The 21,670-nt window shown below is 41.5% G+C and overlaps 1 protein-coding gene and 1 long non-coding RNA gene across 2 annotated transcripts in view; one reads left to right on the top strand and one right to left on the bottom strand.

The window, feature by feature from the left end:
* The first annotated feature begins 3,959 nt into the window (after positions 1–3,959).
* Positions 3,960–21,670, top strand: part of hace1 (HECT domain and ankyrin repeat containing E3 ubiquitin protein ligase 1) — a 39,346-nt gene continuing 21,635 nt past the window's right edge. The window contains exons 1-12 of the mRNA XM_084942591.1: positions 3,960–4,323; positions 5,654–5,708; positions 5,939–6,028; positions 6,666–6,770; positions 8,698–8,773; positions 8,868–8,999; positions 14,916–14,998; positions 15,159–15,255; positions 15,351–15,452; positions 15,532–15,638; positions 17,677–17,827; positions 20,945–21,246. Of these exons, the coding sequence (XP_084798717.1) occupies positions 4,233–4,323; positions 5,654–5,708; positions 5,939–6,028; positions 6,666–6,770; positions 8,698–8,773; positions 8,868–8,999; positions 14,916–14,998; positions 15,159–15,255; positions 15,351–15,452; positions 15,532–15,638; positions 17,677–17,827; positions 20,945–21,246 (1,391 nt within the window). The 5' untranslated portion in view covers positions 3,960–4,232. The remainder of the gene's footprint in view (positions 4,324–5,653; positions 5,709–5,938; positions 6,029–6,665; positions 6,771–8,697; positions 8,774–8,867; positions 9,000–14,915; positions 14,999–15,158; positions 15,256–15,350; positions 15,453–15,531; positions 15,639–17,676; positions 17,828–20,944; positions 21,247–21,670) is intronic.
* LOC146377033 (uncharacterized) lies at positions 8,993–21,005 on the bottom strand. The gene is made up of 3 exons (XR_014801569.1): positions 20,885–21,005; positions 10,435–10,560; positions 8,993–10,223 (listed from the first exon to the last, which is right to left on the bottom strand). It is a non-coding gene; the product is annotated as an uncharacterized LOC146377033 (long non-coding RNA).

Raw genomic sequence — 21,670 nt, 5'->3', positions numbered from 1 at the left:
CGTCCTTTTTTACTTTTCACAAAGAACTCTTCCTCTCATCTGTTAAATTTATGGACAAAAAACAAGCTCTGGTTCTGAATCATATGATTATTGAACTAGATCTGCTAGAAAACCCCTAAGGTATAACGTCTTTTTGTTTGTTTGTTTGTTTGTTTGTTTGTTTGTTTGTTTGTTTGTTTGTTTGTTTGTTTGTTTGTTTGTTTGTTTGTTTGCTTCGATTCTGTTTGGGGTTTGTTTTTATTTATTTATTTGTTGTTGTTTGTACTTCCTGTTCATTATCTATCTTCCATATGTTGGAATTCAGCCTGTTCTGATACTATTTCATGTTGGGAAAATAGAATCTTTGTAGAGATTGCCATAATTGTTGTACATTTCTGTGCAAATGCAAATAAAAATAAAAAAATAGATCGACTTTGACAGTGAAAAAAAAAAGTGCGATTACGTCACCGCCACGCGACGACGGCTGTCCCAATTCGAAGTGTACTCCAAATGCGCCATCGATTTCCCCAAATATCTTTTTTTTTTCCAAAACCTTTATTTAAACATCAGTACAATACAAAATGGAATTAAACAGTACCACAATAATGGTGTTGTACTTACAAAAGTATTGTATACCATAGACAAACAGATACAAGAACAGTATTCAGAACCAACAATATAAATATGCTAGGGGGAAAGTAACTGATCAAGCCAAAGAATAAAGTGATTGAAAGATCTTGATTTTTTCACAAACACCAATAGTTTTTATAGTTTTTGGGTTAGTGGAGTTCTTAATTGAATTAAGATACTGTACAAGTTCAAAGGAGAATACATAAAAAGAGGGATGTCTTCCTAAATATTTGGACTTGTGAATATGAAATTTAGCCATTAAAATTAACAAGTTAATCATATATCTGTTATCAAAGTTGAATTGTCTTTGGTTTTTGTGTAGACCAAATAAAACATATTTCCAAAACAGTACAAATCCTTTAAATACATTTTCTGAGATAAAAACACATAAACTCTGCCAAAAATCTTGTACAAGGTTACAAAACCAAAAAAGATGTGTAGTAGATTCCTTGGAAGTTTTACAAAAGCTACAGCTTGTATCAATGTCTAATTTGAATTTGCTTTGAAGATAATAAATTCTGTGTATTAATTTATAAGAAATATCTTTAATTTTGTTGGTAATTAAAAACTGATTAGGGAGTCTCCAAACTTCGTTCCACATAATACCATCTGACAGCCGGTTCCAGAAAAAAATTACATATGGTACCGTGGTTATGCTACTCTGAAATAAAGATCTGATCGATTTATTGTTGTTTTTAGATTGCTTAGAAAAGCAAATCTTGCCAACAAAAGTTTGTATGGGAGATGCCAACGGCCCGTGGAATGAAGTGATATTCGGTTGATTAAACAGCATACAAACCCCTGATGGTATTGATCCAAATACTTTTGTATAATCATGACGATTTATAGCTAAATTGAAATGTAAACAAAATTCTTCATAGGAGAAAAGCGTACCATTCGAATCAAATAATTGGTTGACTAAAACAATGTTATTCCTAAACCAACTATCTAAGAAGAGAGATTTTCTGTTAAATAAAACATCCTTGTTATTCCAGATATAATAACTGTGTGGACTAAAGTTATGCTTGTAAATAAGAGTCCAAGCTAAAAAAGCTTGACGATGAAAAGCAGAGATTTTTAAAGGGATTTTATCAATATCAAAATTACAAGTAAGGAAAAATTCAGTGCCACCTAACTGATTTCCCCAAATATCAAGCGTGGTCCGGTGCACGCTTCGTGGTCCCATATATCCCACAATTCATAGCGCGGCGGTGGGTGTGGCTAATTTTGCCGCAAAATACGGCAGAAGGCAGAATGGAGCGGCCGAAGAGTGAACTGTCAAAAGTAAGTACTGAATATTATGTAACGTATTTATGTGCGAATGTTTAATAATGAAGAACATTAAAACATTACTGTTGGCCACATGTCGGCAAAGTTGTGTGACATTAGTAATGTTTGTACTTTCAGCGTTAACTTGGTTTTAAAGCCTCTACATATATATATAGTCGACCTTAATCTTACAGAGAATGTGTTGATTTTATGGATAATTAAAGCCAGTCATATATCCACAAACACAACAAGCTGAAAGTCAGTGATGCTGCTCGGTTTGCAGTCCTGAATATCACGGCACAAGCAGGATTCACTGCACTGTTAATGTTAGCTATGTTATATTGCTGCCTCTGCTCGGTGGTGTCGAGCCAAACGGACTTTAACGTGTGTTTGAACGAGCTGACGGTTCACTCGTTAAGCTGAAAGAAAGATGCTTTAATCACAGCAGTCACACATGTGTCCACTGGACCATCTGGAACTCTTCTTGTTTAGCACTCGTAATAACACAAACACTAAATCCTGCTTCTCTGGTGCTGTTGTGTAGCAGTGTGTACACCTGAGACTGTCACCTGTCTGTCTGTCCTGCACTCTCTCTCTGTTTCTTTCTCTCTGATTGTGGAATAAAAGTATGAACATGTGTTTATAAGTTACACTTGTGTTTGAGTCCTGCAGCTTATCACACATTTGATTTCCATGTGTGACGACTGCAAGTGTCCAGAGTGAGGACAGACTGAGGGACCCACTGCTGCACATCATCTGTGAGGCTTTGCAGCCCTGATGATCCACCAGGACAAACTCAGCAGTGTGTGAGGAAGAGGAGGAGGAAGAGCCAGCAGCAGCTGACAGATGGAGAGAATAGACAGACTGTTCCCTGTTTGTGAAGGACTGCTAGGAAAGTTTAACATAACTGTCTGTCCTGAATCAGTCTTATTAGGTAATGTTCAAACAATGTTATCATCCAGTGTTTTCAGTGTGGGAGAAAGTACTCAGGGCCTTCAAGTTACACACTATGAAAGGCAGCAACAAGTTTAATATTCAGAAACCTAAAGTCTGTATCAGCAGCAGAATGGAGCTAAAAATAAATGTTTGTTTCAGTTCTATGAAGCTTTGAGTATTTTGGATCAGTAGCTGCTGTGTTTGTTGCATCATATTGCTGTAATTGTTTATATGCTTTATATATTCTGAGGTAAGTTGATCTATAGTGTTACATCATATTCTATAAGGATGTTATGTGTTTGTAGACTTTCTGCCCAGTTTGACCCATTTAGCAGAAGTCAGCCTGTTTAAGGCTCTGATATCTATTCTGTATGACTTACAGCAGTTATGACATGGTCTGATTTTCTCACCCAATAAAGGAATATTTCATATATCAGTCTACTCTTCATTTTATCAGACACAGTTATCACAGCTCGTACATTTGCCTTTTTACACATGTATGTAAGCAATGAGACAAATGTAATAATGCCAACGTATTAAAAGAACAATATTTGTCTCTTATGTATAATACATCTGTATATACACTGTCAAAGATACTTGTCTTTGACTGAAGATTTAAGGTGATAACTATATATAAATAACTGCAACTTGAATCTTTGACCCAGAGTTCAAGCTCACTGCTGTAATATATCCTGTAATATATATATATATATATATCATGGCCATATTATATTTACATTACCACAGTGAGATGATTTTAGTCTCATGAACAACATTAACTAATTGTTATTTACTAACTAATCTTAAATGACTGTTCAGTACAGAAATGAAGCCCAACAATCATGTTTTACAGTCCTGTGGTCTCAGCCTCAGATACTCAACTGATCAAAGTGATGTCATGACAAAAATGAATGACCAACAAAACATTTTTCTCCTTCATTTCTGTCAAACAAAGTTGAATATAACGTTTCTCGCGGTTAGTATCGTGGTTGCTAGGCAACCTGAACAGCGCGACGGAGGCTAGACCGTCCCATTTCACAAGCCTCTCACTTCCGCACTTCCCGTACTTATAGTACGCACCGTACGTAGTACGCGTAGTGCGCGTACTTCAAGCGTGCAGACCCTGAATTGGGACACAGCCAGTGGCTGCAGCCAGACCCTTCTCCTTGATTATGGTCGCCACGCAGATACTTCCGGGTCACAGTTAGAAGCCTTCCTCAGCAAAATGCACCCATAGTGCATTGCGTTTGACCGTCATCACAACAGGAAGTGTGGAATATGGCAATAACAGCTTCATAAATCATTGTGTACAGTCTGGCCAATGGAAGACACCAGATAACAACACAACCGCATTAGAAAGATACCGACCCCACGACCAAGGCTTTCCCCCGAGTTTTAACCCCGTGGACCGTCCATCTATGATGGAACGGGCGATGGAGCAGCTCAACGTACAGCTCAGTCGATTGACCCGGTCTCTTCGCCGGGCCAGGACCGTGGAACTCCCGGAAGGTAGCGATGCAGTATGACCGAGCATTCATTTATTAGATAATGGACAAAAGTGATCTCCCCATCAGTTATTACGTGTGTGTGTTGATCGGTGCAGGCACCAATGCTGCTTAGAAAACGTAGTTACCCTTTGTAAAGATTCAAAATGACACAAAATTCAGGTTTTTATTTCAGTTTTATTTATATCGCGCAATTTCGAAACAACAGTTCTCTCAACGCGCTTTATGTCGTGTGGCCAAGGTTTTACACTGAATCCGCAGCAATCAGATGAAACAGGAGGAGACTTCCAGCACAAGCAGGTGTAGGGAGGGCAGCCAGCTGCTGTGGCCTTTTGAGAGCGAAGGGAAGGAGAGGACAGAGCGCCCACAAACAGCAAATGGGACCAAACACAAAGTAGAAGCATCAGGTAAAGTACAGTCAGGTGAATGACATGCAAAGGAGAGAGGTAATTACATCAGGACTGAAAAGAGGCACCTGGAAAAAAATACTCGGGGCATAAAGTGCCTCGAATTGAGAGTTGTTGTGGTTTGGCACCATATAAGTAAAACTGAAATGAAAAAAATAAAATAAACAAAACCCCAGATGAACAGCTGTTTCTCACGTGAGTGAGAGGGTGAATGCAGGCTGGCATCAACTACTGCCTCTCCAAGGTAACAGGTGCTTTGTACCACTCAGAGCTGTGCTGTTCATGATTGGTTTGGCAGGCGACTAGGTAAAATACATGTAGTGAAACAAATGATTTTGAGGGGAAAAAACAACAATTTGCTGATGACCTCGCTCTGAACTTTATTTAAGTAAACCTTTTTTATTGTTCATGATGGAATATCACTCACCTTTTCTAGCTTTAACGTGAGCAATGACAGCTGACGCCGAGCCTGTCGAGGCTAAACGGTTCCACGAGGATGAAAACGATGTCGGTCATGTGCTAATGGTTTCAGTCACCTAATTCCAGCCCAGCTCAACTCCTCTGGGACATGTTGGACTGTGTTAGACACAAGTGAATGTTTTTGGAAGGATTGTTTTATCCCTCCAGTGGTGTTCCCCTGGTATGTTACACGTCATATTAAAACGAAAGCTTTTGAAGTAAATGTTGTACTAAATGAGAAAACAAATAAACAGTCTCAGTACAGTAATGTCACATAAAAAGGTATACATGCAATCTAAACTAAGACATCAAATAAAATTCCTTTTACCCCATTTTCCAGTAGGAAACAATAGATTTTTGTAATCAAGTAATTCAAATTACTTGATGAATCGTTGCTAATAAATTGTAATGTCTTTGTCAGTTGTTAGCTTTCACTGATATTTTCTGCATTATTTTCCCTCACCACAGACAATGAGACAGCGGTGTACACACTCATGCCAATGGTCATGGCAGACCAGCACAGGTACACGTGGAGCAGACTGTACTCATCACTAATCCATTCACTTTTATTTATGTGCTCGTTTTGGCTCACTGTGCTTTAGATGGAAACGTATATTATGGTATGTCTGCTTACTTTAGGCAGTAGAAAAATATACTTGCCACTGCACATCTAATCTACATCTAATTAGATTAGCATCTAATCTACGGCTGCAGAAGGATTGACATGTTTTTACATGTTCACTCCTCCCTCAGATCAGTGTCAGAGTTGCTGCTCAACTCCAAGTTTGATGTGAATTATGCTTTTGGACGAGTGAAGAGGAGTCTGCTACACATCGCAGCCAAGTAAGAGAGACTTTACAGCTGCAATCAAATCACAAATGTAACTGTGACATTCAATTCATAGTTACTTACTTTGCTGAATATTTTCAAAGAGTTCTTTAAAGTAGTCCTTTTTAAACGATTTCTGTTTCAAAATAAACTCTAAACTGTGGAATAAGTTGTGCTGTAAGTCCTGTTAATGTGATGCTAGCAGAAACCTGTCCAGCTTGCTGTCACTGGTTCAGTCTCTGGTAAGCATTTAGTGAAATCAAAGCGTAACACCAAGGCCGTTGGATCGCTTTTCGTTCCAAAATCAGTAAAATAAGTAGTTCTCACTTTACGTCTGCACATTTCCTAGTAATGGTGCTTGCTCAGTGAAATACAGTGCAGTGAAAAAGTATTTTCCCCTCTTAATTTCCTCTTTAAAAAAATATATATATATATTTGTCATGTGGCTCGGCTCTGAAAACAGCTGTCCAAACAACTTTGTCCCCCTTCTTAAATCATGAGTCGTTCTGACAGAGTGAAAAAGATCTAAAAAAGTAACGTACCACAATCACAAGTTTGTCAAACAGATGACAAACAGTCTCTCATTCAGTGTACATGCAGAGAGTTGCCTAGTCTGTTGTTCTGCACTAAATACGCTGTTTTCTCTGTACAGCTGTGGCTCACTGGAGTGTCTGGTCCTGCTGCTAAAGAGAGGAGCCAATCCAAACTATCAGGACATCTCAGGCTGCACCCCTCTGCATCTTGCTGCCAGGAATGGGTGTGTTGCTGTATTTAATCTGTTTATATGTTCATTTCTGATATGTTGTCTTGTTATATTTACTGCAATACACTTTTGTTCATGTCATTGTGTCTCAATACTGGATTTTTAGCTCATTTAGTTAATGTGTTACAGGACACTTTGTTTCTCATCATGCCGTTCGCTTAGGTGGAGCTTCATGAAAGATTTCGAATTGCAATCTTCTCAGTGCTACCAACCATCAATCTACTGTTTTCTATTATAGATAAGCTATCTAATGTTAAAATAAATCATGACGTTTCTTTTTGTGTTTTACAAAGTTCAGGTGTTGACATTATAAAGTTACAGTTCAGTATTAATGAGAACTGAGCTGAAAAAAATCTGACCAAAGACTGTCAATAAAAGGAGCCTACTTTGGAACAGGCTGTTAAAAGGTCTGGTAAATGCACCGTTCTGCTTTCCCGGAGCACTCAAAGCACTTTATAAAAGTAAGGACGTTGTGGATTAGTCCTGTAATGTCTTAATGCATGCTCGATCATCCAGGTTAGGAAATCCCAAAAAGGTGATTCTAGTCATCTGGATGTTTTCAGTGTGAGAAATGTTTTGTCTCTTATCCAAGTGACGTCTTCAGTCTGAATCAACTTTTTGGGATTGGTGCTGTAAGGACTGTTTATGAAATGCTGAGTGGAACTGAAAAAACTGGATGAATCACTTTCTTTTAAGTGCCTTTTTCATAAGCCTTTATCTTTATGCATATTTACTTCTAGTCGATGGACCTTAAGATGGCAAAATCTGAGTCATGGGGTTTAAATCTGTAAAACAGAAAGGCTGATGAAAGACCAATGACAATCACAAATCTGTGGCTAAGTCATGTATAAAAGCGTTTCAAGCATAAATCAGCGATTTATCAATATTTCATACCAGAATCTATTTGTACTTTAGAAACAGTCCCTCTGATCATGCATGTGAGCAAATGTTAACCTGGCTGCCTTCTCAATTTAAACGCAAGTCTTTAAAATAAATCCTACTACTGCTAATATTGTTACTAATATTGTTATTATTGTTGTTAACATTTGTAACAATATAAATTTTTATTTTTACCTTTTAGTCTAATTACACTTTTATAAAACAAGCCACAAAAGATTCAACATTATAATAAAACAAAAAATGAATGTAAAGAAACCAAAACACTGCATGGAACAGTGCAGGCTAACTTTGTTTAACCGTAGATTGATTATTCTCTCACTGATAAACCTGCAGCATAAAAGAAGCCAGAAGTGCACAGGAGGAACTGACGGTGCAGATGGTCGATCACAATAGTTGGGGCCACGTCAACCCGACATGTAGTTACATTTCTCGGGTGTTGCAGTTCGGGTTACGTCGAAGCTCATGATGTAGGGTTTCCTGTTACAATGTTACAATGTAGATTACTGGCAGAAATCTAAATGAAGCCTTAGAGGTGCAGGGTTCACTCTTACAACTTTTTCTGCTTCGCCTGGAGCAAAATGTGTTTCCTTATATAAAGAAATGGAGGGACATGTTCTTATATAGTGCTTTTCTACTCTATCAGAACACTTTATACAACTTGCCTATTTCATCCATTCATGTCAATACTTTTTTTTTCTATGCAAGTGCTTTCTAATCTATTCCTACTCCAATGGATGCATCTGAGAGCAACTCGGGGTTAGTATCTTGCCCAAGGATATATTGCATGTAGACTGGAGCAGGGATTGAACCACCAACCCTCCAATTATTAGATGACCTGCTAGGTCTCCTGAGCTACAGCCACCCCTAATGTGCAGATTGTACAAGGCTCTTGGCCCCAGAAGATTCTGATTTATTAACATATGCATGGTAATGTGCAAATTAATTTTTTGCACGGGGTAAGAACATTTCCTTGTAAATGAGGACCAGTGATGCTAAACCATTTCCTATACTGTTCCCTCAGACAGAAGAAGTGTATGGGGAAACTGTTGGAATATAATGCTGACGTCAATATCTGTAACAATGAAGGCCTGACTGCTGTGAGTTGACTAGAATCCTCTTGTTAAATCATAAATGATTGATGTTTAATGAACTCCTGTAGTTGAGATAGTGACACTGTAACCTCTAATGTAGATCCACTGGTTAGCAGTAAATGGGCGAACAGAGCTCCTGCATGATCTGGTCCAGCATGTGTCCAATGTGGATGTTGAAGACGCCATGGGCCAGACAGCCCTACATGTAGCCTGTCAAAACGGACACAAAACAGTAAGCAAATCAGAAGCAACCTTTTTAATTAAATATATAAACTGCTTGTTAGTGCACAGGGATCAAAACTTGGCAGCACATGTCAGCTTCAGCAGCCTCTTAGTAATCACATTACTTGCTCCAGGTGTGTGCATGATTGTCTGCATCTTCGTTCATTTGTTCAGTATATTGTCTTTGGTTCAACAAGATCTTGAATAACCCATCTTACCTTAAAGTCCTCACAGTGCTATATCCCTCCAGTAGACCACAGACTGCTCGTTTACTTGTGGTTCCTGGGAATTAGCTCCCAGTTAGGATTCGGGAGACAGACATGTCTAGTTTTATGATTAGGCTTAAAACATTTCTTTTTGACATAAACATATAGATAGGGCTGGATCAGACCCTCACTCACCATTTGGACTGTCTATGTACTTACGCACCACTCTGCATTTAATTAAATTACTTACTATTTAATCTCGCTCCCCTCACCCCCAACTGAGTGCCCCTGCCTGAGCCTGTTTCTGCAGGAGGTTTCTTATTGTTAAAAGGGTGTTTTTTCCTTCCCACTGGGACCATGTGCTTGCTCATAGAGGTTTGATAGAATTGGGGTTTTCTCTGTATTATTGTAAGGTCTTTGTCTTACAATATAAAGCACCTTGAGGCAACTGTTGCTGTGATCTGGTGCTATATAAATAAAACTGAATCTAATTTAACTACAGTACGATTGTGAAGCCTTCAGTATGAGCTACCATGGATGTCATGCGGAAATACTCGAGTATTCTATGGAAAAGAGAAGTGAGCAGTGATTAGTGTACGGACACCGTGAGAGGAGGATGTGGGTTATGTGAGGTAAGAGAGTTGAAGAGCTTACGTGTCACAAGTTTGTTAACAGGCTCTGACGGGGGTGTGAGGAGCTGGTGGGTGAGGCGAGATGAGTGCGGGTTGTTGGCGGCGCAGGTTGACGGGGAAATGGATATCCAGAGGGAGACGAGGTCCGAGAGGTGAACTGGCGGCTGAGGAAGCGAGGCAAGCTGGAGGACAGAAGACAGGCCAGAAAAGATCTTCATAAACACTTTTCTGGTCGTAGAATCTGACTCTCAGTACAACGAACATGTACCACTTGTGGGTGACACAATACCCCGACACCAGGGGTGACCCGCGCTGCTCCTTAAATTGCCCCGGCTGATGACGCCTGATGCTCTACAGGTGTGCTGGGGAGTCCCGATCGAGCCGTGGCCACCTGCTCTGAAAAAAGGAAATGACAGCCCAACAATAACTCACGCCGTCCCAAGTCCTAAAAGTACCCCCCTCAAGGAGTGGACCCTCATGGACGAGGGCAACCTCAACCGAACGGTAACTGGGTTAATGATGCGCTGGATAATAAAAGGGTCTAGAAAGGGTGGAGCCAGCTTCTTAGACATGCATTTAAGAGGAATGTTTGTTGATGATAACCAACCCTGTTGGCCAACGGTGTAGTGAAGAGTTGGGGTCCTTCTCCAATCCACGAGGCGCAGGTTCTGTACTGCAAAGCCGGAGCAGCACCGCTCTGTTCCTGCACAGATGGGGCTGCGATCTCCGTTTCCTGAGAAGGAAGTAGTGGTGGGTGGTAACCGAGACTGATTTCAAAAGGGGAAAAACCAGTAGCTGAAGAGTTCAAATCAAAAAATCAAAATTTATTTATAAGCACATTTAAAAATAACACGGGTTGAGCCAAAGTGCTGTACACAGTAGAGATAAAATAGTAAACATACATAGTAATTACTATAGAAGACTCGTCATAATTGAAAGCTAGAGAGTACAAATGTGTTTTCAACCAGGCTTTAAAAATGTCGAGTGTTGGTGAAGACCTAATGTGAAGGGCCGACTGTTCCAGAGTTTGGGTGCAGCGATCCCAAAAGCTCGCTCACCTCTGTTTCTTCGTCTAGTTCTGGGGATGGTCAGAAGCAACTTATCTGCAGACCTGAGGACGCTACTTGCATTATTTTTGTTAAAGGTCAGAGAGATAAGATGAAGCTAATCCACTCAGAGATTTAAAGACAACAAAATCTTGACGTCGATTCTACGACGTACTGGTAACCAGTGTAAACGTGCCAGGATTGGGGAGATATGATCAAATTTGCGAGTGCCTGTTAGGAGTCGGCCGCCGCATTCTGCAGACGCGAGAGCAGGGCCTGGTTAATACCAAAATAAAGACTATTGCAGTAGTCAAGCCTAGAAGAGATTAATGCATGTATCACTCTCTCAAAGTCGGCGAATGACAACATGGTCTTGATTTTTGCAATGGCCCTCAGCTGGAAAAAGCTGGTTTTAATAACAGAATTTATTTGTTTCTCAAATGAGAAAGAGTTATCGAGAAACACTCCTAAATCTTTTGCAAACAGAGTTCTGAACTTTTCCAGTGGGACAAGGTCAACATTTAGGGAAGAACAGGGGTCAGAGGGGCCGAATAGTATGATCTCCGTTTTTTGATCATTTATATGCAAAAGATTTAACGGAAACCCTGATTTAATGTCATCAAGACAGTCAAGTAAAACTTTAAAGGAATATTTGAGAATCATCAGCATGACAGTGGAACGAGATTCCATGTGTTCTAAAAATAGAACCTAGCGGGAGCATATAAAGAGAAAAAAGTATTGGGCCAAGGACAGACCCTTGTGGGACCCCACAGGTAAGGGGGATGGATGTGGAAGCAGAGCCATCAAACCTGACAGAAAAACTCCTATCAGTTAGGTAGGATCTGAACCATTTAAGTGCAGTACCCTTAATGCCCACACAAAATCTAAAAGCACTAAAATGACGGGATTACCAGAATCGGTAATCAGTAAAAGCTCATTAAGAACTTTTAAAAGCACAGTTTCAGTGCTGTGTAGCACTTTAAAGCCAGACTGAAATGATTCTAAGATGGCATTAGTCTTCAGAAAGGCTTGGAGCTGGAGAAAAATTTTAGACAAAAAAAAAAAAGAGAGTTTAGAGATTGTTCTAAAATTTGAAAGAACGGTTGCGTCAAAGTTAGTTTTTTTGAGAAGTGGATGGATAATAGCATCTTTAAGATCAAGTGGAACAGTTCCAGTTAAGAGGGAGGTGTTAATGATAGCTAAAACGAGTTGAGATACTTGTATGCATATTCAATCCAGGTTAGATGTGCACTCCAAGAAGTTGGGTTTGCTGTGGCTCCACAAGAGAATGGTGACTTCCAGTTGTTGGTTTGCCCTTTCTGTCTGTTCGTTACACTGAGGGTGATAGCCCAAAGATTGACTCTGCTCCCAAGGCTGTGCAATAACTGATCTGTGGCCCTCTGTTGGAGACAATATCCCAAGGGATCCCAAGCAGTCTGAAAACATGATCCACAAGTAGATTGGCGGTTTCTAGGGCTGAAGGAAGCATAAACAGAAGTACGAAGTGGGCTGCCTTAGAGAATCTATCAACAATGGTAAGAATGACTGAATAATTTAAGGAGTGTGGCAAACCAGTAACAAATTCTAACACTATGTGTGACCAGGAACGACTCGGGACTGGTAGGGGTTGTAAAAATCCGGGAGGCGCTTGATGACGGCTCATATAGCACGCCTTCTCTAATGAAGGCAACCAAAAAGATTGTCTTAACAGATAAACAGTTCTTAGAATCTCTGGATGGCAAGCAAAAAGCAATGTGGAGCCAGTGTAAGATGCGAGTGCGCACAGAGGGCGGGACCTATTATTTGCCAGGAGGGCTGGAACCAGGGCCGGGTGCCCCGTGCTAATTGCGGCGCACAAGAGTCTCGATCTCCTACATCATGGCCTCCACAATGCAGGACACAGGCAGAATAGTCTCGGGTTCAACGGAGTTGGATCCTGGGGAGAACTGGCGGGACAAAGCATCGGGTTTAGTGTTGCGAGAACCGGGTTGGTAAGAAATGGTGAAATTAAACCTGGTAGAGAACAATTGCCACCTAGCCTGTCCGGAGTTCAATCTCTTGGTGCATGAAAGGTTCTTGTGGTCAGTCCAAATTAAAAACAGGTGTTCTGATCACTCAATCCAGTGTCCCCTCTCCTCTAGGGCCATCTTGATGTCTAGGAGTTGCCCGTTACCTACATCCTAATTTTTCTCGGCAGGGCTAAACCGCAGAGAGAAGCAGGCACGCAGGTGAAGGTGCCTGTCACATTCCGAGCTCTAAGACAACACAGCCCCTGCGCCGGTGTCAGAAGCGTCCATCTGCACAATAAATTGTTCGGAGGTGTTGGGATGGGTGCGGTGCAAAATAGCTCTTGAGTGAAAACCTGAGTGGGAGAAGTGAGTCTGGTGACGGAGTGTGACCTGGCTGTAGTTTGTAATGAACCGATGATAAAAGTTAGCGAGTCCTAGAAATCTCTGCAGTTGTTTGCCTGTGGAGTGAGCTGGTCATTCTATTATTGCCTTGATTTTGCAGGGGTCTGTCCTCACCTGCCCTTTCTCGAGTATGTAACCAAGGAAAGAAATTCCCATTTCTCTGCCTTTACAAAGAGCTTGTTCTCCAATAACCTTTGCAGCACACTGTGAACCTACTAAATATGTTCCTCCAACGACCAGGAATAAATAAGCATATCATCCAAATAAACAAACACAAAACAATTCAGAAAGTCCCTTAACCCATTAATTAATGCCTAAAAAACTGCAGATGCACTGGTCAACCCGAAAGGCATTATTAAATGCTCCTAATGTCCCAGAGGAGTATTAAAGGCAGTCTTCCACCGATCTCCCTGGCATGATAAACCTCCGGCACTGAAGACAGGTCTAGCTTCACAGGTGCCAGCCCTGGGGTAGCGATGGGTGCAGGAGGTACAGTGGCTCGTAAACAGCATGACAACTCTCAATATGGTGACTGGACCCATTAATGTGAGGATTGTGGCGTTCAGTGCAGGCGTAACCTAACACTATGAGGAGGAGAAAACAAAAAAATGGAGGTTCTTGCAGTGATTAGTGGAGAGGATCAATAAAACAGACTCTGTCTGGTGTATGACGGGGGGAAGCGACTGGCACTCAAGGGTGGTAACTGAGATGGGAATGACCAGGGCCCGTACCTCATTGCTGAGTTGACGCACCAGGTCACCATCAGTCAGATTCTGTTCGGCTCCAGAATCTAAAACTGCAGAAACAGAAAAGGTACCGGTTTGGTTGCAAACAGTGGCAGGGAGTTGCATGTGGGTAACCCGGGAGATAGAAGAGGTGCCGTCCAGTAGTACCCCACATAGTTACTGGTTGGCGCTACCTTTTGACCATGTGGAGGAAGTGGACACGAAATGCCCAGGAAACCTGCAGGATAAACATAACCACTCCTCAAACCTTCTTCAGCGCTCCGCTGGTGTGAGCCTCGTATGACCCAGCCACATCGGCACTAGCCAGGACCGGCAGAACTAATCTAGCGAGTGTCAGCGCATCGTTCATCGCCCATTTCTCTGATTTGTGAAACTATTGGGTTAACATGGAGAGTGACTCCTCGTGTTTCTGGAGTAACATGTTGGGAGAAGTGTCTGTGCGATCTGCTGGGTCCATACGTGTGGTCAGAGTATTCTGTTATGGACAACTCGGGTGGACCCAGGTAGGAGATCACACAACTGTAAATATTTTACAAGCCATATTCAAAAGCTAATCTATCGATTTCTCATCTGGTCTCATCTTATTCATTCCATGGCAGACACGTCTGACCTGTTGCTCAACACGCAATAGCGTAGAATACTAAATACCTAGATATTTATTTGATAAACATTTTTTCTCAATCAAATTCAAACCTGAAATCTTCCATCAGACTGAAAATGACATCTGCAGCCATAAAGGAAGTATCTAGAAACCATTTGGCAATGTAAATCCCCAGTGCACTGCAAACCAGTTCTGTTGTGTTACTGATTGCTGAGCTCCTGTTTTCTTGTTCTAATAATAAATATTTCCAGTATGTGATATGAGCATGTATCATATCTGTTCAGACGGTGCTTTGTCTTCTGGAAAGTGGAGCTGACATTAACCGACCAAACGTCTCTGGAGCAACGCCTCTTTACTTTGCTTGCAGGTAATGTCATCAGTCATAATAACAATAATAGTAGTGATACTGAGTGTGCTCTTAGCTCTTTTACACTTCATCTTGAGTCTTCGGGATTGCAAATGCACCAGCAGATTAGCTTTGCGTTTGAATCCAGCTGTATTGAAACTCATCCTGCATTATTCTTTAGCCATGGCCAGAGAGACACAGCCCAGATCCTTCTCTCTCGAGGTGCCAAGTACATCGCTGACAACAATGGAATCACTCCACTGGATGTCTGTGTGCAGGTGAGTATTTCATTTTTGAGTATTTTTTTTCTCTTCCTATTTTGTCGTTGTTTGGTTTGTGTTACTCTGCTTTGAGTTTTTTCTCCCGCCCTCAGGGAGGATATGGAGAAACCTGTGAGATTCTCATCCAGCACCATAGCAGGCTGTTCTTGACCCTCATCCAGATGACGCAGAATAATGACATTAAAGAGAACATGGTATCAGAATTTGTATCTGGTTTCACACAGAAATCTATTTTATACTTTAGATTAGTTACGAGTGTTTGTGTTTGTGTAGCTCAGGCAGGTTCTGGAACATGTCTCTCAGCAGAGTGATAGTCATTACCACAGGATCTTGACCAGTCTTGCAGAAGTGGCTACCACCAATGGACACAAGCTTCTCAGGTAAAATTACATATATTTGAGTATGTTTCACCAAAATCTGGACAGTTTATCCCATTAAACACAGTGTGTCAATGTGTCGCTGTAATTTAAAACTTAAACTTCTTCATGTTAGGTCTTAGAAAAAATGAATTTATTATTAACTACAACATTATTATTAATAAACTGGAATCTATGCTTCTAACTGAAACTGGTAACAGACAGAGACATGGGCCCATCCTCCTGTAGGCCCACCACCTGCAGGAGGCGCCATACAGGTTGGGTGCAATGTGTGTCGGGCGGCAGCCCTTGCAAACCGATCCCCCAAATCGATTGGGACATGGAATGTCACCTCCCTGGTAGGGAAGGATCCTGAGTTAGTGTGCGAGGTTGAAAGGTACCAGCGGGAACTTGTGTTTTCTGACAGTGGGGTAAGGCATGTCGGCTACTTGGTCCTGCTCAACTTCTCTTAATCTCACTTACTAATCCCCACTTTGCTGGTACACACGTACGCGTTCAGGCCTTTAATAAGTGTGACAACTGTTTTCCACTGGGAAAAATGTCCAAAGTAAAAAGACAAACTGAGAAGAACACAGCAGCTGAGAGTTGTGCTAATGCTGGCTTAGTGGTTGATGCAAGCGCTGCCCTGAACCTTCGGTCATTATCATGCTGAAAGAAAAACCTTTCAAGAAGCTCGCTGTATTTGACATGTGTTCCTTCTTTCTTTAAGTGACCAGTTTCACTCTCTGTGTTGTGGAGAAGGACCTCTATAGCAGAATATACCTTGCTGTAGGGATAGAATTAACAAGAGACTGACAAGCTAGTGCTGTTTAACGGACATTCTTGGACTTAAATGTGTTTATCATTAAGAGAATGTATACTTATGTATACTCAGCCATTAACTTGGTCAGAAGAAGATATCACTGTTGGGATCTTGGTCACCTTCCTGACTCATGCTTGCTGGAGTATTTGATTCACTCTAGTCTATAAGGATTCTTTTCGTTTACTGGGAACAGACACTGTTTTATAAATGGGTTTAACCTTTTGCTCTCATCTATGGCTAGATTTTCCAGACTTGGTTCAAATAGTCAGATTAGCACAAGTGTGTTCACATCAACTCCCATACATGTCTCAAGGATAGTTAAACCACTGAGTATAAACATAGCAATAATTAAAAGCAATTGTCTGTTAAGGGCAGCACGGTGGTTAGCACTGTTGCCGCACAGCAAGAAAGTCCAGAGTTCAATTCCACCATCAGGCCGGGGTCTTTCTGTGTGGAGTTTGCATGTTCTCCCCGTGTTTGCGTGGGTTCCCTCCGGGTACTCCAGCTTCCTCCCACCGTCCAAAGATATGCCGTTAGTGGGGATAGGTTACTTGATTAGTCTAAATTGCCCATAGGTGTGAATGTGAGTGCGAATGATTGTCTGTCTCTGTGTGTTAGCCCTGCAACAGACTGGCGACCTGTCCAGGGTGTACCCCACCTCCTGCCTTATGACAGCTGGGTTAGGCTCCAGCACCCCCCGCGACCCTGAAAAGGATAAGCGGAAGCAAATGGATGGATGTCTAGCCTTTTTGGACATTTTCACACCTATTTTTGGGCAATTTCTTCTCACATTATTCTTTTCAGAACCTCTCAAACTCTATCAGCTTGTATGGGGAGCATCAGTGCACAGCCATTTTCAGATCCTTCTAGAATTTTCAGGCAGGTTCAAGTCTGAGCTCTGGCTGGGGCCCAGAGGGCACACACGGAGTGGTCTCGATGCCACCCTTTCTTATCTTGGCTGTCTTAGGGTTGTTCTCCTGTTGAAAGATGAACTTTTGCTCTAGTCCAAGGTCCAAGGTGGTTCCAAACAGGATGCACCTGAGCTCAATTTTGAGTGTCATGAAAAAGGCTGTTCAGTAACTCAGAGTTATTTAAAGGTGTATAGATATAAAGCAAGAAAAGACCCAGCACAAGGAGACCAACAAACACTGCATCTTATCCAGGTTCATGCATTTGTTACAAGCTATTACAATAGTTAATCAGTGCTAAGGTGTGTTTATTTCCTGTCTTTTTTCTTAGCCTGTCTAGCAGTTATGAAGCGCAGATGAAGAGTCTGCTGAGAATTGTTCGTATTTTCTGCCATGTGTTCCGCCTGGGGCCTTCATCACCAAACACTGGCAATGACATGGGCTACAATGGAAACAAGACGCCACGCAGCCAAGTTTTTAAGGTAACACATCTGGTAGCGTACAAAGACTTTTGTATTTCTTGTTGAAGAGAACAAAAGGAAAGTACAACTGCAAAGTTTTGTTCTTTTGAAAGGTAAAAGTTGGCAGTTAGTGCTAGAGTAGAATAGAATAGAGTAGAATAGAATAGAATGCCAGGTGATTGCTGGGTCTTCTTTCTCTGAAACTAACTGAAAGTCTTCTTGGATGTGCGTTTGGATCACTGTCTTGCTGAAAGGTCCAGCCTCATTGAATCTCTTCATCCTGGTAAATGGCAGCAGATTTTGGTACATTTTCCCCATGTATTCTTCCTTCAGTTAGATAAAGCATGAGGGTGCCATATCCTGCCAAACAGCCCCACACCATGATGTTCCCACCTCCAAACCTCACTGTTGCTATGGTGTTTTGGGGTGATATGCAGTGCCTTTTGACCTCCAAACATGGGTCATCCAGAGAGTTCAATTTTGGTCTCATCTGACCAGACTATATTCTCCCAGTATGTCACAGGCTTGTCTAAATGTTATTCAGCAAACCTTAAATGTGCTTTGAAACAACTGTACCTGCTGATTCCCCGTCTTTCTGTAGCTCCCCACAAGTTGTCCTTGACTCTTGGACAACTCTTCTCACTCTTCTTTTCACTCCTCTGTCTGAAATCTTGCAGGGGGTACCTGGTCATGGCCTGTTTATTGTGAAATGACGTTTGTTCCACTTGAAGATTATGGCCTCAGCAGTGCTCACTGGAACCGTCAATAGTTTATTATAAAATCTACTATAACCGATGCCATCAGTATGTTCTGCAACAATAAGGTTGCAAAGGTCTTGAGAGATCTCGCTGGTTTAACCCATCATGAGACGCTTCTTGTATGACAACCTGATAATGAGACAACTTTTTATAGGCCATCAGTCGGGACTGAACCAGCTGATTATACCTAATTAGAGTAAAATCTACAGAGTCATCTTAATGTCATTTCAGTCTCCGTCTCTTTCCTTTAACATGTAGTAGAGTTATAACGTTCATGGATTATGCACAGGTGGATAAATGTAATTTGGATCATTTCAGCGTTCTGTTAATTTGGTCTGAGCTAGCTGAAGTCTTGAATTAAGCTTTATAGAACCCGCAGGTAGGGGTGGGCGGTAGAAACGGTATACGATAGAAATTTAGAGATTTTGACTATACCGCTCTACCGCGATAGCGCATGTTGATGGTGTCATCAAGCTGCGCCTGTTTTGGTCGAAAGCATGGCAGCAGCTGCAAGCGAGGTCATCTGCAAATGATGCCGTAATAGCAAAGAGACAAAGCACTTTTGGAATATGGGGAAAGCTAAAAACTGTGCTTCCTCCACTTCCGTACCATTGATTCATTAATGCTGAATCCTCTGGCAGCTGCTCTATTCCCATGTTGTTGCAGTATATTAATGACTAACCTCGTATTGTGGATGGATTATCTCAGTTGTTCTCCTGACTGAAGTTTGGTCTGTTTACAGCATCCTGCCATGTGATTGCATTTGTCCCTAACCGTCGGGAACCCTCACGTTAACTTTTATCGAGTGGAAAAAAGTTAGCATTCATCCTCCAGCTTCACTGTGCTAAGGTTATTGTTGGGTTTATCTAAGTACAAACCCTGCTGGAACAATTTAGACAACCAACTGCAGCAGCAAAACAAGACACAAGACAGAGCTCTTTGTGTGTTCTCGCGCGAGGGAGGCCGACTGAGGTTAAGCGCTGTTCCTTTCACTTGAACCCTGTCAAACTCTCGGCCGGACTTCCCATAGTGCTCCTTTTATTGTGGTTACATGAATATGCGTAGTTTCATCAATACGTGACATCTTAAACAGGTATTTGTGTGAACAGAGTATACGCCTGTCGTTGTGTGTGGGTCAAAATATGACCCTGTGAAACCTGCTCAGCCAGGCCTAATGATATTACACTATGCTGTCTGCAAAGGAATACACTCCATATATCACAAGACAAGATGCAACCTTCCCATGAACTTAAGATGTATATGAGGTATGCCAGAACACCAGAAAGGAGTGAACGTCCTCCCCTCACCCTGTACATGGCTTAACTTTAATAGTTCACCATATACAAGCACAGGCAAGCCCCTAAATGGCAAGAAGTAAACATCCTCACTAAATAAGGACACAGAACCTTTACATAGGATGTGCCTGCAGTTAAACACTATAACTAATTACCTCCCCCACACCCTAGATGTGTAGGGGAGAAACAGAAGAATATCTAAACATGCAGTTTAAGGCAAGGTTTACAAATTTAAGTACAATAATGGCAGCTATTATCAAAATCAACCTAACAGTTATGCTAACATAGCTGTGTCGCTAGCGGTCACGTAGCACATCATTATAAACCAGCTAGCCCAACTTCAGTAACCCTACAAACGTCACTGCTGTTTAGTTTTCTGTCTTCATTTATGTTGGAAGTGACAGCAGAGCTGTACGTTTGAATTTTTTCAGAAATCTCTCAGTCAGAACATGCTATATCATGTTTAGGTGGAAACTAGCGAGCTAACTTCCTGCTAACTTCTAACTCCGTTAAATTTCATAAATCCTGTTTTCATGGATGCCTGGATGTTAAACTTAATTGTTACACCTGGTAAAGCAGCAACGCTGATCATTTTATTAAAGATGAAAGAATTTAGACAGTTTTTAACTCTCAGTGATGCCGCAGTGTTCGTTTGACTTTGGGACCTGAAGGGGACGGAGTTTAGGACCCAGATTCCTCCGCGTGGCTCCTGACTACGGTAGCCGTAACGCTCCGACAATCCATCAAGTGGTGCGGCTTCATAGCTTACCAAAGTCGTACTAAAACACTCAGATTTCTGAGCGCCGTGTAGCACATAAAATTGGTTCGAGGTCAGTATGCACAACCAGAATTCATACATAAGGCGAACTGTCGATTTTTGAGAAAATTAAAGGATTTTAAGTGCACCTTATAGTGTGTAAAATACGTTATACAGAGGAAAAGAATATATCACGATATATATCGTTACCGCACATGCTTCAAATTATACCGCAATATGGATTTTAGGCCATATCGCCCAGCCCTACCTGCAGGCATCCTCTGTTTCCCTCCTCAAGCCTCTTGTCCCCTTGTCTGTCACCCTGCAGCCTCTGGAGCTACTATGGCACTCCCTGGATGAGTGGCTGGTGCTCATCTCTACAGAGCTGGAAAGGAATAGGAAGAACCCATCTTCCTCCTCCAGCAGCGATATAGCCTCTCTGCTTCTGAAACAGCGTGAGTCAGAACATGCTGGGTCCACGCCAAAGCTTCCCTCCTTGCTGGATCATCAGATTGTCATCGAATCAGAGGCGTATGCTGACGGGGAGGACGTCATCTCCATGACAGCCAGTCGACTCAGTGCTGTTATCCAGGCTTTCTACATGTGTTGCTCCTGTCAGATGCCCCAAGGGTATGAGCTCTGCATCCCTCTGTCAGATCCAATGGTAGTAAACATCAGATGGCATCATTTGACATAGAGACTGTTAAATATCAGTTTTAATCAAATAGACCTGCAGCTATACAATCCAGAGTGTTCAGTTTTCTTCTTATCATTCATCATTAGTTATTACTGTGGTAGTTCTGTTACAATGCTACTGCTACATCCAACTACTGCTAATGCTGCTAATGTGGTTGTTATGTAGAGTTCTTTCTAAGCAGAGGCAGACAGCCACAAAATTCTGTCTCTTCTAAGGAGAATAAGTCATATTAAAAACATTCTTTCAAACGAAACGAAACAAATGTTTTAAAAATCTTCTTGTGGTGAGATACTGAACTCCAAATTGTTCTTCGATGCGTTAATCAGAGTATGAATGTGTATGAATGTTAGATAGAAA

The sequence above is a fragment of the Perissodus microlepis genome, chromosome 11 (genome assembly GCF_051167445.1).
Source record: "Perissodus microlepis isolate ML-2025 ecotype Zambia chromosome 11, ASM5116744v1, whole genome shotgun sequence".
Classification (NCBI taxonomy): Eukaryota; Metazoa; Chordata; class Actinopteri; order Cichliformes; family Cichlidae; genus Perissodus; species Perissodus microlepis.
This window is presented reverse-complemented; position numbering and strand designations above follow the sequence as displayed.